This window comes from Amphibalanus amphitrite, unplaced genomic scaffold, assembly GCF_019059575.1.
Source record: "Amphibalanus amphitrite isolate SeventyFive unplaced genomic scaffold, NRLGWU_Aamphi_draft 000034F_arrow, whole genome shotgun sequence".
NCBI lineage: Eukaryota > Metazoa > Arthropoda > Thecostraca > Balanomorpha > Balanidae > Amphibalanus > Amphibalanus amphitrite.
In genome coordinates this window covers 807,479-824,944 of record NW_024881530.1, presented here as the reverse complement: position 1 = coordinate 824,944, position 17,466 = coordinate 807,479, and the positions used below count along the sequence as shown (strand labels likewise).

Sequence of the window (17,466 nt, the reverse complement as noted above, 5' to 3'; positions counted from 1 at the left end):
CGGAAAATTTGAAAAAGTCTATTTTTCCGAAAATTTGACCTTTGACCGGTCAAAAGTAGGTCAAATGTTGACCTAGGACCAAAAAATATACCACCAATCGCGAGATCTCGGCGAGAGCAATCCGTTGGTCTTTTCCGCTAAGCTCTACGACGCTCCGTTTTCAAACGCCAAGGGGGGGGTCGCACCAACCCCCCCCCCCCCCTGCATGGGCGAAGGTGGCAGATCGCCGTTTACGGGCGAGGGTTAAACTGTGCCGTACTACCGGACAGCGGTCTGTCCATTGTACCTTACTGCCGTAAAACACTGCCGTACTGGTACTGACACTGTACCTTACCTACTGCCATAAACACTGCCTCACTGCCGGACAGCGGTCTGTCCACTGTACCTTACTGCCGTAAACACCGCCTCACTGCCGGACAGCGGCCTGTCCACTGTACCTTACTGCCGTAAAACACTGCCTTACCGCCGGACAGCGGTCTGTCCACTGTACCTTACTGCTGTAAAACACTGCCTCACTGCCGGACAGCGGTCTGTCCACTGTACCTTACTGCCGTAAACACTGCCGTACTGGTAAATACACTGTGCCTTGCTGCCGGACAGCGGTCTGTCCACTGTACCTTACTGCCGTAAAACACTGCCTTACCGCCGGACAGCGGTCTGTCCACTGTACCTTACTGCCGTAAAACACTGCCGTACATACGGTATTTAAACTGTGCCGTACTGCCGGACAGCGGTCTGTCCATTGTACCTTACTGCCGTAAAACACTGCCGTACTGGTACTGACACTGTACCTTACTGCCAAAACACTGCATCTTACTGCCGGACAGCGGTCTGTCCACTACCTTACTGCCGTACTAACTGCTAGACGAACTGCTGTTTTGTCATACCACACCAAAGTTACCGTCCTTTCCATCCTTTTACTGGCATATGTACTGGCACATTGTTCTACGAGCTACGACCTCAAACGTCTAGTCATACAACGGTGTCTCCACCGATCTTACTATGCTAATGCGTCGTGCTTGGTCCAGCTTATTTCGTTATTTGCTGCACTTTATTACCGTAATATTTTATTTATTCTACATAACTGTTCTTTCAAAATCGGGCCGCTGGATTCAACAATCACTGGAATTTGGCCAGCGCACAGCGCCGTAAGCGAAGAAATGATATCCATCATCCTCCCATCTGCCACCAACCTGATATCCTCCATGTCGTAGAACACGTCCCGGCTGGAGTCCAGTATGTAGATTTTGCAGGCGGGCGAGTCGAGATACTCCATGGTGAGCTGGTGCTGGAAGGAGCGCACGAATAGCGCCTTCACCGTGTCCAGAGAGGTGATCTCGTTGGGCAGCAGCGCCCGCTTCGTCTCGTTCCGGTACTGCAGGAACACCACTCCTTGCGAGAGGGAGGGAAGGGGGAGGTCAGAGGCGGATGATGAGGACGGTTTGTATGAAGGGTTTCGTGGAGTGTTTTTATGTGTGGGCCATCAAAAGAACGCCCATTACACTTGCCATACCGAGCAAAAATAATGTTTGAAATGTCCCATGCATCGATAATAATGCAAGTATTTAAATGAAACGAATGAGGAAAATTTGTCAGATTGCTTATTTGTCCGTTCCACAAGTTGGCATCAAATTTTTCACAAAGCTCATGTAGTTGACATCGATAACCTTCAAAACGCTTGTAATGTGCCATCAAAATAGCTGGCATGAGTTGACAATGTTGAATACATCAGTGTCGAACATCCCGCTCCAGTAAAGCGAACTGAGACCTCCGGGTCCCGACAGATCTGACGTTAACCCGGATCTTCCGACCGCCTTTCAGGGCACCACCCACAATCCTACCAGCCCGATAATTAGCGAGTTGACATTCCGAGTCGGACATCCGGAGCCGACCGCCTTTCGACTCGGTAATACCAGCCCGGTGACCTTACCGGGCCAGTTCCAGTCGACCGAGCGCCGGCGGGAGCTGTCTCCAACAGACGTCCGGCCGGCGTCAGCATCGAACGCAAACCGTCGCGGAGGGGAGGGCGACGGTGGCGACGCGGCGGGATCAAAGGCAACAGGTGTCCCACCGCGTCGCTGCGTGTCTACAGACTTACTTGTCAACAGCGCGCCTCTGAAAACCGCCGCGGAGCGCCTCACAGCCCTCCGGCGCGGCTGGGCTGCCGAGCAGTGACGTCATCCCGGTCATGACGTCACGCTGACGTACTCTGTCCGGGCGTGCGCAGCCGTCTGAGCCTGGGGTTCGCCGGCGGCCATTCATTCGGCCCGAGAGAAGAGCCAGTTTGCCAGCCAGTCTGCTGCCGATGACTCTCAGAAACTGCATCTCCGTTTATCAGACAGCTTATTTCACTCTCAGACTGGTGGGCTGCGGTCTGCCCATGGATTGTCCCCGGTAGTCGGAGGGTTCCCGACCGTCTCTGTCGGACATCTGACCCGCCAGAGCGTGTCGGTCGGCCCGGTATTGAGCGCGAGCCATCCCAGCTGGCCCCGACAGCCGCCGCCGCCGCCGCCGCCGCCGCCCCCGCCCGGGGGCAGACGGCCGGCCGCCACCGTCCGCCCGCCGTGGTGTGTAGCGGCCAACTTTACGGCCGCAGTTGGCCAGATGAGGGACCACGTTACGGGCCCGGTAAAGTCCACTGTGGGTGTCGGCGACGCGGCGCGGGTGGCGAGCAGCGGCGCGACAAGGCGCCGAATTGGCCGCCGAGTGATGAGGCGGCGGTGAATGACGCGGTGCGACCGAGGGGAGCCCACTGGATGACCTGGGCGAGAGGCGCCGCGGATAGGATGTCGGTGCAGTGTTCGTGGAGGGGAAAATGTGGCTGAATAAAGGAGTGTATTCTTTGTGATGTGCGTATGGCCACGTATCGAGCTTGATGTCATGTAATGATATTGGCCGGAGGACCTAGTTCGTCGCGGTAACAGCACTTTGATGGCTAAAGAAACCAACAGTAAAGTTGCATATTCTTCACACCAAGCGCACAAAACATACACCCATTGGATCTCGCATGCATGATTATAAACGCAAATCCCCTCATGCCCTACACATGCCGGATTTTCATATCCTTGAGACAGTTTGATGTCGGTCAACTCACCGAGAGGCCGCTCCATGGTTTTGGAGGTGGTGCGCACCACGGGCAGCGAGGAGCGGACCTTGACACCGCGCCGGAACCCAGTGGAGGCCGTCTCCGCCTCCGACATGATGCCCGGGTCATCGTCGAACATCGACGACGACGGCGAGCCCATGTAACCCTTCACCGGTGGCTGGGGGCGCCAGGGGTCAGGTCAGAGGTCACCGCGTCGACGGGAGGCCCGTGTAGCCCTTGACCGGTGACTGGGGGCACCAGAGGTCAGGTCAGAGGTCATTGTTGATAAGGAGCCCATGTAGCCCTTCACCGGCGGCTGTGTTCGCCAGGGGTCAGGTCAGAGGTCACCGTGGTGGGAGCGAGGCCTGTGTTTGACATGTCAATGAGAGGGAGGTGGAACATTGCACGGTGCGGGTATTGACGGTATGGCAGGTCACCGTGGGATGGAAGTTCGAAATGCCATTTCTGAGCGAGAAATTACATATGTGCATTATATGGTTGTTGTTGATGAGGTCGTGCTTGCATGATGATGTATCAAGGTCAGATTAAATACCATATCCATATCGTCATTCATTCTCAACCACCCTCTACTGTGATTTACATATACTGCGGATTCGTTTACATTGCGGCCCCGCGGAAGTCACAGTTGTAAGGCGCCGCCGCGCGCCTCCGATCTGTTATCAGGGCACGGCTCCTGCACGGCTGCGAATCGGTAGTGGACACTTGGTACACTATCACTCCCAACACAAGTATCGTGACTGCAGGCGGGTGTGGGTAGATGGTAACGCTATCGAAGGAGTGGAGAGGGGAGGGGTATCGGAGGGGGGGGGGGGTGCAAGGTTCAGAGGGCGCCGATCTTAGTCACTCCGCAGTCTGCATTGCAGCGATGATATACGAGAGATAGGGCGTGGCTGGGGATGGAGAAATATGTGTAAACGGGTGATGTCACCAGCAATGAAAATGAATATCGATAGTCCCTGCATTTAACGATCGTCGGTGGGGATGATTGAAAGATTGGACAAAAATAAACTGAGCTTATTTTTTTAACGCTAGAGCATTGGACGTGTGCAGCTGCATATATATTAGGTACCTACAAATAAATTATGGAAAAGTGCAAAATCACTCCCGCAGAGTAGCGATAATCTTAGAATCCATTTTATCGAAGTTAGTGTAATTCATTACTCGAACGTTCAGCTTATTTTCCACTCAGCAAGATATGAACTTTGAGTGCTAATTAGGGAAATGTTCGACACTTCAAAGTCTTTTTCACGAGGCGTTAAAGGTAGTGTGCCAGCTTTCCTGGACCATATGGAGTTAATGGCCCAGATAAGGAGAACCGGATTTTTAGAACTTATCCATACCTTCAAAACTCATGGAAACGTCTTAAATTCTTCAAATTTTGAGTACCCCAGTGCGAAATTCGCCCCGACGGGTTGTCGGTCGTACCCCAACCACATTTCACACCACTATGAACAATAAATGCACACACTGAAATCGCTATTACCGATATGCTCATCCAATCAAGTTTCGATAAACCCGTTCATCATCATCTCCTGCGGTTTCAAACACGCCTGTTAGGTGGTGCGGTAGACCGCGACCAAAGCCAGGGCCCCGGTAACGTGAGGTAGCCGAGTCGGGGCAGCGTGCGCTGACCCAAGCCGGGGCCGCGCTCCTCCCGGTGTCATGTGATAGCCCGGGGCTGCTCGCGGGGATGCGGTAGACCGCGCCCAAAGCTGCGGCCCCGGCTTGGGTCAGCGCACGCTGCCCCGACTCGGCTACCTCACGTTACCGGGGCCCTGGCTTTGGGCGCGGCTTCTGCTCATACTTTGTGGTGCGGTGGTGGTGCGTCGGGCCGCGCGCTCTGACTTCGGCCAAGAAAAATGCGTCAGCTGATCATTGTCATTTCTGCCACTTGCGTGTGGTGAAATGGGGTCATAACTTAAGAGACGGCTTTTTCATATCAATTATTTTACATAAAATCATATTTCGAACCATAAATAATGTTCGACAGCCAAATAAAAGAAACAATACCAATACAGGCTTACAGTTTAAGGCTCGACATTGTGCTGTCTACGATTAGACAGCTGATAACTCATTCCCGTACGTCGTAACTCTATAATGACCTTTGCTTATTGTCACATGTGCGCCGCATTCGCGATTGTTGCCGACGCCTGTTTGCAGGTCAGCCCACTACAGTTGTTATACATATCGAAAAACCGATAAACTTTTAGGCGAAAAAGGCACTATTCCAGGCCCATTTTTGATTTTTTTGCGATATTAGGTAAAAACAGAAGCTTCTTATCCTAGGAAAAATAAAATGGGAAATCTTTCAAAGGTGGCACACTACCTTTAAACCGTATGGCACTATGGCGTCAAAATATAACTGATTTGGAAACAACTAATTTAAAATAAGTTTGTGAAAGGCATTAAATGAAACAGTTTTCTTTCGTTGCCGTCACCCGTTCATTGATTTGTGCCGTGCTGAGAGGCGGCCTCCGTGCTGATGTCGATGCAACCGAACCCATAACTTAGCTATTCTGCCGGAGAGCCACTATTTTACGAAACCTTCCCAAGATGAAACTGAAGCGAACATAACTTACTGCGGCGGAGGGTCAAAGACAGCTTATGAGGCAGTTTGGGAACGCCGGCAACGTAGCGCAGACACGCGAGGGAGAGCGTCTGGGCGAGGCGGGCCGCTGGCACTCGGCGGCGTCTTTTCCGTGTAGGGAAAACGGTGAGAAGACTGGAATCCGAACTGGAGAGACGGCACAGGAGAGACAGGAGACGGCGAGAAAAGAGACTGGTTGACTGATAGTTACCGGTAGATTAAACGACATATTGATGGTGACAGACAGCGGATGGGAAGACAGACATACAGATCGACAGACAGACTGATGGACGAACCGACCGACCGACAACACACAGATGGACAGACCTGTCCGGCCGTCTCCCTGTCTGAGGACCGTCGTTGCAGGCTAGTCTCCGCCGGAGCAGAGTGAAGTCTCCCGCGGCGGAGGCGGTCATCAGGTGACGACGAGCTCTCTTCCCTGACCACGTGACGACTCGTCCGCGGCAGGCTGTGGTACAGTGGCTGAGTCACGTGACCTGGCGGCCGCGGCGGCGGTGACCCGGGCGAGTATTTCGGTGTCGGTGCCTCCTGCCGATGCAGTGTAAGCCGCAACGGCCGCGGGTATTCATACCCTGCCACCGTCGCCGCCCTGGCCGCCGGCGCAGTGCCGCTGCCCATGTGGTGGCTGGTCGTCGAGCTATCCGTCTCCTCTAAGCTGGATGTGGCAGGACTGTGTCGCGTCCGCAGAGCGCCGATTTGATTTCCACGGATGGCTGGCAATGTGTCTGGCGGCAGCTCCGTTGAGGCGCTCCCTATAATTGGCTTCGGTCGAGCGCTGTTTTCCGACAGGTGCACAAAGCTGGGCGCGCTCAGTGGACGGTCGACGGGTCGGACAGAAGCCCTACCCCGTCGGCGCACCACTGCGGCTGACGCCTGGACCGGATCAGCCTTTGACGGTGCGATGGACATTGCTGGCCGCTGCGTGCTCGGCTTAGTGTCCGATCTTCCGACCTCAGTTGTGATGAAAACGTCATCATCTGGTCTAGTCCTGGGTCTCTCTAGCGACATATCTCTCACACTCAGTTTCGCTCTGGACGAGGTGCCCCCAGTGGAGCGTGATCGCCTCCTTGCAGTCCTGGTCACCTGGTTGAAGGTCGTGGCCATGTCTTTGGCGACGACGTCGAGGATGGCCGACTGACTCTTCAGCTGACCGCCGGTGTTGAAGACGCGAATGTAGTCGCCAGTGGCCACTCGCAGAACGGCGGATGGCGGCGGCTTTCCCGGACCGGGCCGACCGCGCTGGTCTGGTGGCGAGGTGACCCCCTCAGCCATGACGGACTGTGGAACTGGCTATGGAGCGCTTAACTGGGCAGCACGCTGGTTTACAAGTTCAGAGAGAATCGTCGATGTGTTGTCACAGATGAAGAAAATTGGCTCGACAGCGCTGGGTGCCCGTTGTAAAGCGCCGAACATAGGTCAGCTAGTTAGCTTGACTTCTTCAATGCACTTCAGTGAGTGCTGAGTGCCGACACTGCTGGGCTCCACCCTTTTACCGCTTCAACACCACCACTTCCTTCGGCCAGGCTGTTCTGACTTCACAGTACTTCTCTTGTTTATTAGGTGACGCTCTGGGCTACCATCAAACACACCAACCCAAAACCCTTCACATCCTGTGATTTATGTCACGTCACTCTTTCGCTCACTCCAACTCTTCCTTCGAACTCACACCTTCTCAAACTCTACTAAAATTGCTGCGTTCCACATACCATTCAAGCACATCACCAGTTCTCTCACACGATCCTGTCCTCACTAACGCCCCACCGATACCGGGCCGGGTGGGCTCACGGTACTCACTGGCCGCTCGAGCACACTCCGCCTATCAGCACCCGCCCGACAGACAGCTGTTCAGAGGTGCGGCACGCCAATCTCGTCTGTGATTAGTGACGTGACACCGGTGACGTGACCACCTGTGACGGCCAGCGTCACATCAGAGGACTGCGTAATTACTGGCAGAGTCTGGGCTGACGTTGGTAATACTGGACTGCATTTCTAGATGTGCCCGATTTATTATTGTACTGTTATCAGCTGCAGTACAAACATGGCATTTAAACAAAACTGACATCATCTTCATGAGTGTACTTAAAAGGCCACCGGGAATCTGAGTTTTTCTTAGAGACACTTTTCCTTGTCGTCGTCTTCGAGACTTGCTTCGTGCCATACCTACTGCTAACTGCCGAGTCGAATCATGGTTCTCAAGTTTGTTTGTTTTGTTGGGTTAGGCCCTTTCGGTCCAATTAGACCATTTCAGAGCCGGGAGGATGATAGGATATAGGGGGAGACATTGGTCTGGGCAGGCACCCTAGTGAGTCGCCGGGGCTGAGCCCGTCCAGAGGACAGGCCACCCAGCCCCAAGGCACTCACTGCACCCGGCTACGCGGTGCGCTCCCTCGGGAGCAGCCCGCATAAGATAAAGTTGCCTGTCCAGCCCGGAGGGGGGTTGCAGCGTGGAGGAGAAGGATTTCAGTATCCTGAGGATAGAAGCACGGAACGGTGGTTCTCAAGCTTGTGAGTAAGTAAACTGACCGTTCAGGCGAAGCGAGAAGTGCCTTTCCCAGACATTCTCCTGACCGATAGTTGCCAAGTAGCTTTAAAACAACAGTCACACAGTTCAGAAAGGAAGATAGACGGATGCTCGACTGATAAGAGCTGGGTCATGTGATGGCCACATGCTGAGACAGCGGGACACGACGAGAAGTGCTATTTGTAAATCATATCAGGGAGGAGTCAGGGCGCTTGGTATGTCAAGGAGGCGGTCTATTTGATTAGATTATAATCTGGTATAACTGTAGTAATTGGTGTCCACATGCTATATTGCGTTTTTTATCAACAATCTTGTTTTATTTTCCATCGACTTTGTATACCCTCTTACCCTCCTCGAGTACCCAGTTCACCCTTTTCATCACCCATCCTTTAACCCCACATCCCTCTTCCTTCCCACTTTGCCCTACCTGTTGCCGGGCGTTGTTGCCTCGACCTCCCGAGAACAGCGGAAAGCTGCGCCGCTCCGGTTTTGCAGGCGGGAAGTTGGCCTGCTGCGACTGCACGGAACGCTCCGAGTCGGACGAACTCTTGTTGCTCTACGGGCCGGGGTCACGCACACAAACACACGGGGATGGTTAGTTCACGGCACGCGTGGTAGGTTAGCGGTTGTTAGACATGGCTGGTTAGTCAGGTGTCACACACATGCGCCGTGCTGTTATACCGGGCGGTTAGCTTTTTTTTTCTCGGTCTTATCGGTTCTACACATGTGTCGCAAATATGCAGTCAGAGAGGCGTTTGCACTAATATGTTTGACTTCATATGCTCGACGTTACTAAATCGCCTTCTTTTGACCTGACGTTGAACACGCTGAGCCAACAATTATAAAGTGACTTTACATAAGCAGTGATTTGCAATGACACATGACATCATTTGACGTAATTTGATTAAGCACTACAATTTGTAGAAAGTGTGGCATTCAGCTTCCTAATGCCTTACTAATGCTTCCTAATAGGCATATGGATAAAGCTTGGAAGGTGGGCCGAGTATGTAAGTCGTCTTGCACACTGCACAGTGCATATAGCATATGCAAGGTAGCTTAGAGCGCATGCTGCTCTCTTTCCCTCATCCCTTCTCCTTCCTCATTTTCCCACTTCTCTATCTATCTCCTGTCCCTCTCCGGTTCCTCTTGTGCCCACCAGTTCCACTCACGTCCAGGTCCATGGCGTCTGAGTGTCTGAGCACGGGTCGAGAACCGGCGATGGTATGTCGCCGCGGCAGTAGATCCCGACGGCAGTGGGACGCGTCCGCCGCCTCCGGCTCCTCTGTGGGTCACAGAGGTCATATGGAGGTCATACATAGGTCATATAGAGGCTAGAGCTCATATAGAGCTCATGCAGAGATGATGTGCCAATATAATATCAGCTCGCGCTAACAGTGGGCTGGGGTCAGCCTTACGTCTCTGCGCTTTGAGAATGACCTCAGGTTGTGGGCTGAACATGGAACTATCCTTTACCCACACGTAAAGTATTTGCGAGAATGTCCCTTCTCCGAGATGGAGTTCGAGGAAGTTCCTCGTTCACAAGCCGGGCGCAGGTCACCATGGATGAACCGCCAGCAGTCTCGTGTCGGACACATGTGTTTGGTATGAGCCGCCGGCCGTGCTGACTGACTCTCGGTACACTGAGCGACATACGGCCGACACCGCTGACCGCCGCGTCGCCCCCAGTGACGTCACCGGCGGCCCCCTGGTGACGTCACCGCTGGATTGATGGCCACCCACAGTTGAGCGGCGCGCTCCCGCGGGAAATCAGGCGCGCCGCGCGGCCCCCGGCCGGACGGCGCGCGGACCACTAAACGTCGCGACATGCCGGGCCAGACGCCTCAGAGCGCGCCGTCAGATATAAACCTGTTCTCCTGAACCCGACCAAAGTGAGCTCCACCCGCAGAAGTTGCCCAAAGTGAAGACAAAAATAAATATAAATATTATTACTTAATATGAAAAGTTTGTGCAAATACCAGGAGGCCCAGGATTACTCAGGTTGACGTCATGGTGCAAAGGTTGCTCGCAAGAACATCGTAAGTGAATGTCAGGTTTATTTTTGGTCTGACGTCTGACACGTAGGTAAAGCTTAGGGTTAGATCATTTATTTAGATATATTCTGTCCACTAAACCCATGCTATTAAAAGCATCACATTTGGTGCATATGAATTGGTTTAAGAGAGAGCAAATGTTATAACTGCGATCATTTGGTCCCGACTCTCATGAGCCATTATAGTGGCTTCACTTACATAAATACGACCAATTACAACGGCAAACTAAATAGCACATAAACGAATCAAACGCTCTATTGATTTAGGTTGTCAGTGTCTGGACATTTTCGGACCATTTTAATGATGCGGCAAATAATGCGATTTCCGGTGGCCCAAAATAGCACAGCTCTCCCTATTGACCCATGCGGCCGGTGTCGGGTCGGACGATTTGGGGGGCCTACATGTCTGTCTTACGCCCTTACATCGGCCGAACCATTCACCCCTTACCAGATATAGCGTTCTGCACATGTCACCGCCACTCTCTGCCCGCTCTGCACAGGCCAATGCACCACTGAGAAAGGAAAACCGGCCGCAAGTACAGGGTGAAACAGCGCCAGTTCATTTCTGTCCACGGCCCAGTGGTGAATAAACCATTGCCCGGATGTCACTGACGCGTTGGCGGGGACTCGGGTAATAAAAGTGTCGGGGCTTTTCTGCTCGGAAAGGGGACTATTCTCGTGCTGGGTGTCAGGATGGATGGTGAAATACAGTGAGTATGATTGAGTCAGAGTATGAATGAGAATGAAACATTAGAGGGAATTGCAAGCTAAAAGAGCTTTCTTAAAGTGACCATCCCGCCCGAACATTGGCTTTGAGTTGAGATAGCCATATTGGGGTCCCTGGCTCGCATTTATCGGTTTGGGCACTCACAATATCCAGAAAGATTTTAATTCGAAGATATTTAATTTCAAAGTTGCTGCACTTTGGATTCAGAGGGGGCAATGCATTTGAATGCTCCCTCTGAATTTGTGACGTCAGCACAGGTTTAGCGATTTTGAAATCTTATACTAATATCTTTGTGAAGCTGTGTTGGTATATTCTGTTCGCGCGCAACATCTGCCGCACTTTTAAGATTCCAAATTATTGCTTCCAAATGACGTCGTAGTAACAGAGAAGGCTCCGAAAAATAAACAAAGGTAATTGTCGAATATCTAAAAAAATTGGCTAATACTTTTTTGTAATGAAATTTGGTAGATATTCATTTTTGCTCACTCCGAACCATGCGACACCACTTGTATGCCAATTCATTAACTTTTTAAATGTGAGAGGGTCCCTTTAAATGACACGCCGTTAGTAAGCTACTGAAAAAAGCAAAGATATACTCTATGTAAGTCTTTAAATCAAACGTCTTTATTCGTCCATATTTCGTACTATGCCACTGCTTCCTAGCTGGTCATTATATGCCTGTATCAACGAGCGATGTCTGGTGTATGCTTATACGGCTACCCGTGACCACGACGCACGATTCAAAGAAAAGTCGGCACAAGCAGTTCGTCTCTAAAGGTATCACTCTCATCCCTGGTCTAACAAATGCCTGTATCTCGGTCTGGATTGTCTAGAGCGTTGGTCGGTAAAACAGAGCCGTGCTGGCACTGGCCGTCTGCCAAACCGTAGCTGTACCGTGGAGGCAGCTCGGCGAGCGGATGCCTGCGGTGGTAGGCTGTACCGCAGTACACACGGACACTGCGGCACAGCCTACCTTGCCACGCGTTCCGGATCATTTATGCGGTGATGTCGTTCTGGCCATGGATGGAAGAATACCTTTCATCCATGGCCTGGCTATGGGACATAGCGGCTGCAACCAAATCAACTTATCTCGGGCTCTGACTGCCAGCTAGTTTGAAGCACCAGAAAAAACTGCAGATGGTCCAGCCACTGGGGCTGAGACAGGCCGACGGCTTCCTCTATGGCATCTGGGTCGTGCTCCGAGGCTGACTGACCTTTCATGGCTCATTTGTGGTAATCAATCAGTTTCTTCTATCGTGGGCCATTCTCCTGTCTTGTATATACGCTCGGCTTATTCTCATCGCTATTAAAAGGCCAGGCCTTCCATTTATGCAGCAGATGCCATTGTCATTCTTTTTCTACTAACGTAGAACAATGCTACTGAAGACGCATTATGACAGCACATTTATAATACAATGGTGCCAGTCACTTCATTACATCGTCAAATATTACACGATACGCTTTTATTTAACCGTAAGATAGCCGATCTGCTTCTGCATCTACCTAATATTTTTGCATTGCATACCTAGTTTGTATTTACCGCGGGCACGCCAATAGCTACCAGTCTTTTCATATCCAAGATTATCTTGATCTTCTGCGCTGTTCATGAACTTTATGGACTTCTTGGTTTCCTTTTGCTTCCAAAAATCCTCCCTCGTAATTTTAGGCGACTAGTCGTACCCTGTCGCTCCTCTCCTATAATTATTTTTCAGTTCCTTCTCGCTCTGTTCTCTCTCTCTCTCTCTCTCTCTCTCTCTCTCTCTCTCTCTCTCTCTCTCTCTCTCTCTCTCTCTCTCTCTCTCTCTCTCTCTCTCTCTCTCTCTCTCTCTCTCTCTCTCCGGGCTCACCTCTCGTCACCACGCTCTGCCACCCGGCGCGCCAGGTCGATAGAGCAGCGGCCGCCACTCGGTTACTCTCCCGCTCTCCCTGCCGTCTGCTACTCTATCCGCCGTCTGCTACTCTGCCATTGGCGGCTGCTCTGCCGTCGGCGGCGGCAGTCAGCCGGTCGGGCCACACGCAGCCGCGTGACCGAACCCGAGCAGTCTGTGCGGCAGACACTCGGCCGTGCGCTGATACGGGGATGCTCGGATTTTACGGTGGATACTCAGGCAATGGCATGGTAGCCTTAGACAGCAACATTTCGACAGCGTAATAATTTTGTTTCATGCGATACAGCTGCACTGACATCTGCATTCACAGCTGTAAATGTGGTACACCTGCATTTTGATAACCGAGAACGGAGCATTCCAAAATACCTATGTCGATGCCTGTTTTGAACATGCTTTGGTCATTGGTTCGAGTTTTGAATGGGCACAGTGTTTGTAATTATATTTCGGTGTTATAAATATTTCGTCCCAGCGAAATGTCTTTTGCTTCACGCTCAGATCAATGCATGAGGAATAGCCATCAAGTTGAGACATTCCTTACACCTGGGTTAAGAAGTGACACAGGCTGTGTCTGTTCAGCGGTGACAAGTGTCGCTACCTTCCGCCACTGTCGTCCCTGATTGGACCCCGCTGACACCGACAGACCCGGTGTCAGTCTGCCCTCTGACACACCACAGATGTGTGGACACCTGGCTGGTCGATTTCAACAGCCGATAGCACACGTGGCCGTCTGTGGCGACTGTCGCTGGTGAACACTGAACACTGAACAGTGAACAGGGAACAATATAAGGTGATGTGGCGCATCCGTTACGTCTGCCGTTTCATTACTCATCAGTTAAAATAGATAAAAAGGAATATTTTTCCTGTGGCTGACAATTCTAATAAACAATAATAAACGATGATAACAATCAAAATGGGGAATGAAAAAGTTGGCAATTGGCACATACCTATTCCGGTACACATACAGAAATAAACTAATTTTAGTTATTTTATAATAAAAATACTTTCAGACCGTAAAACCAATTATGATGCTTGAGGACCTACTCCTCTTCTGTTCTCCGAAGAACTCCTTCCCGCCCACAGTATTCATCCTTCTCCCTCTCCCCCGGCACTCCGCCTCCCCTTCCCCTCCCCTGTAACGGTCCAGTCTCGCCCCACCAGACAGCGCGGCGACCACAGGCGGCGACTCAGACATCGGCCAGCATCTCGCCAAAAGGAGCACACTCGAGACGGTATAAACGTTTCCGCCGCGGCGACAAGCCGCTATGAATGGCATATGAGGGCGAGCCCGCCGAGATAATTCAGGTTAGAAATGGTCGGATGAGGGAGAGAGCCCTGCTGAGCGAACCTTGAATAAGTTGTGTTTATTTTATACGGGTCACGTGTCACATGATTGTCATATGATGGGGACTATTTCGCCAGCCATTGCGACCCGGATGCCAATTTTGTAACGCTGAACTGGCCCAAAGCACAGAAGATCAGATAAATGGACATGCCTTTTCCCAGTGACTTCACTCAGGAACACCAGCAGGTCACACACTATCTGTAGCATACCACCGCTTATTTGCTTCTCAAGTCTCGAAACGAACCCTTCGCATCCAGATAGCAGCTCATAGCATTGGATCCCCTCGCCCTTTGACTGTGGTATCAGGGTCCGTTTGGTGTCCCAGTTTGCATAGGTAGAATGAAGTGATCTACTTTTCCTTATCTGCTTTTCCATGAGCATGGCTCACGGTGGCAGTAGCACAGGCAGAATGCACCAGCACAGGAAACGATCGACAATACCTATGCGAGACCATTTAGCAAGTTGAAAATTCAGTACCCAATGGCTTTGTGCACTCCTCCCCGCCGCTCCCACAGGCTAACTTGGTCCTCTGTGTCATCTTCATACATTTCTGCTCCGTCCTCCCTACCCTCTCTCTCCTCTCTCCTCCCACTATCATCAAAACGAGTCGCCGGCTAATGCCTTTTTAAGGAGCATCAGAGGGCCATCAGGGTCCGTTTGGTGTGCCGCCGCCGGCGAGTGACGAGTCGGTTCACAGTGGTGCCGAACACCGTGCCTATTGACGGCCGGGGTCGCGGCAATGTCAATATTTACGGGGGTCAGCGGGCGCGCCGGCCGTGGTGACGGTCCACTGGCGTCGCGATGGGACGGCTCGTTCGAGTGTTTACCGGGTGATGACACGGTGCCGCCGTGGGTTAAACAAGGTCCGCCACTGACCGGCGCCGCTAGTGACCGGTGATCCGACGGTCCGTGGTCAGCGGGAGGACTCGGGACAGCAGACCGGTGGGCTGCTATACAGAGTGGGAACCAAAATGTGATGAATGAATTTCGCATGAAAGAATTGAATACAATCAGCGCAATTATTGAAAAAAAAACAGATAGGTGGAAAGTGCTCGCCTGCTTGATTGTCATCATCCGTGAATCAGACCTGAGATCACCTCTCCTTTTGCGAACTCATTGTGGTTGTAAGACACCAAAGCAATGACAATCCGTTTTCCCTTTCACCCAAACAATATGTCAAAAGGAGAGAAGCCGAGCGACCTATATAAAGAAGCTGGCAGGTGTTTCCCACAAAATGCATTCTGAAGGCTTCAGTCGGTCACATATTTGGACGGTAAGCTCAGTGAAGACTGAAGCAGACCCAATGCAGTCCGCTGGAGGCACCTTTCCCCCTGGAACACCACTGCGGCTGACTGCTCGGCCGTGTCTGAGGAGATGACGCCGAGCGGTGCTCCCGTCGACCGTGACCTTGTCCAGAGCGGCAAGGCCGTCTGCGTCCCATCCCTCCGCGTCTACTCACAGTCCGAGGTCGGGTGGCTCTCCGCAGCTGCACAGCTCCTCTCTCGCGGCTTCCCGTCGTCACACAGCACAGAGCACGGTCGACGAGGACCGGTCACAGCCACCAGCCAGGTGTGCGCGGCTCCGAGCGGCGGGGAGGGGCGGCCGAGAGGACACCGGCGCGCCGCGCTCGGCGCCGGACGCGGCCCGTTTCCGGCTGGTGGCGCCGCGCCGGCCGGCCGAGCGCCGGATGTCCGTCGTCGCGCCGCCGGCGCCGGCCACCGGAAACGCAGCGCGGTCAGAGATCTACTCACCGCTGCGGCCCGACGAGCTCTCGCACGCGTCTCTCTCTCTCTCCCGCGACTTCCCCCAATCAATACCCACAAGAAGTGATCGGCCGCAGCGCGCCGCTATAGGTGGCAGCAGCCGGCGGACTGGTGCTGCCACCTCGGGGGAGGAGGCCGAAGCGTGAGAGAGTATCGATCGAGTAGGGCGCGTACCTGTCCATAGATGGCTCTGAGGGTGTGGCTGGGATGGCTCGGGGAGTGCGAGGACCCGGAAGTGAAGGTAAATGCAGAGGCGGTCGTTGCCGCCGCCCGCCGCAGCACAGTGATGCAAATGGGGTTCACGAGTGGCCATAAATACGAAAAAGGCCCTAAATTCAAGTTCACTTAATCGAATAAATCGTAATATGGTCAGTCAGGCAAATGTTTGGGGTGTCTGAAAAAGTATGATTTTAATGTTTTTGTCAAAACCGGCCTCGTGTAGGATTGTCAGAAGTCGAGACATTTTCGATGTCGTAAAATGACTGTCAGGTACTTGAAATTCAAGTGCCGCTAGCGTGCGTTCATGTCATGCAAACTGCAAAAATTATACATACATAAATGATCCCCGAAACCTGCTGCTTCTAATGCCACGTCATAAAAACCCGTATCTATTTTGGTTTGGTGGTGAGCTAACTATTTGTAATTATGTTGCAACCGCAGTTTTTTACCAAAAATATTTGCTTTCAATTCACCTACAGCACTTCATACAGTGTGTGCCCGTTAGTGCACCATATCATAGCATTCCCTAATCATTTCTGAGTCGCATGGTGAAAGAATTAAGGCGCTAGCACAGGGCTGACCGGCGCTACAGAAGTTTTCGTCCGGCACGGTCGGGTGCCGCGGCGCAGCGGGCGGCCCGGGCGGCCGCGCCGCCGCGCCGCCCGGACGCCGCGCGGCGGCACCCACACCCGCCCACTGCGCGCCACTGCGGCACCCGACCGCCCGGACAAAAACCTCTGTAGCGCCGGTCAGCCCTGTGCTAGCGCCTTAATTCTTTCACGATGCGACTCAGAATTGATTAGGGAAGGCTATGGTATGGTGGACTAATGGGCACACACTGTGTTAAGTGCTGTAGGTGAAACGAAAGCATTTTTTTTTCTTAGTAAAAAACTGCGATTGCAACATGATGATAAATAGTCAGATTACCGCCAAAGCGAATGAGATACGGCTTTTTGTGACCCGGCATTAGAAGCAAAAGGCTTTGGGGATCATTTCCATGCATAATTTTTTTCAATTTGTACGAAATGAACGCAAACCAGCGGCGTTTGAACTTGCGAGTGTCTGACCGTCATTTTACGACCTAGAAAATGTCACGACTTCTGACGATTATACACGAGGCCGGTTTTGACAAAAACATGAAAAACATGTGATTTCAGATGCCCCAAACATTTTTCTATTCGGCAATATCGCAATTAACTCGATTTGGTAAACTTGATTTTTGGGTATTTATGGCCACTCGT

The 17,466-nt window shown here is 52.2% G+C and overlaps 2 protein-coding genes across 34 annotated transcripts in view; one reads left to right on the top strand and one right to left on the bottom strand.

Moving 5' to 3' along the window:
* Window positions 1–17,466, bottom strand: part of LOC122369556 (coiled-coil domain-containing protein AGAP005037-like) — a 107,629-nt gene that overhangs the window by 29,995 nt on the left and 60,168 nt on the right. For 15 of the 24 annotated variants that reach the window (XM_043344491.1, XM_043344388.1, XM_043344427.1 and 12 more), the window contains 4 exons: window positions 9,405–9,517; window positions 8,663–8,791; window positions 3,095–3,263; window positions 1,194–1,392 (listed from right to left, as the gene is read on the bottom strand). In XM_043344491.1, the coding sequence (XP_043200426.1) occupies window positions 1,194–1,392; window positions 3,095–3,263; window positions 8,663–8,791; window positions 9,405–9,517 (610 nt within the window). Of the gene's footprint in view, window positions 1–1,193; window positions 1,393–3,094; window positions 3,264–8,662; window positions 8,792–9,404; window positions 9,518–15,702; window positions 16,116–17,466 lie in introns of those variants that run through there. The other 9 variants (XM_043344540.1, XM_043344547.1, XM_043344397.1 and 6 more) reach the window with 7 other exon arrangements.
* Window positions 1–17,466, top strand: part of LOC122369680 (dynein axonemal assembly factor 11-like) — an 80,810-nt gene that overhangs the window by 36,517 nt on the left and 26,827 nt on the right. The window contains exon 10 of one of the 10 annotated variants that reach the window (XM_043344713.1): window positions 1,822–2,838. The exons of 8 other annotated variants lie outside the window; for them this stretch is intronic. The gene's annotated coding sequence lies outside the window, so the exon portion shown is untranslated. Of the gene's footprint in view, window positions 1–1,821; window positions 2,839–17,466 lie in introns of those variants that run through there. One more of the 10 variants, XM_043344696.1, reaches the window with a different exon arrangement.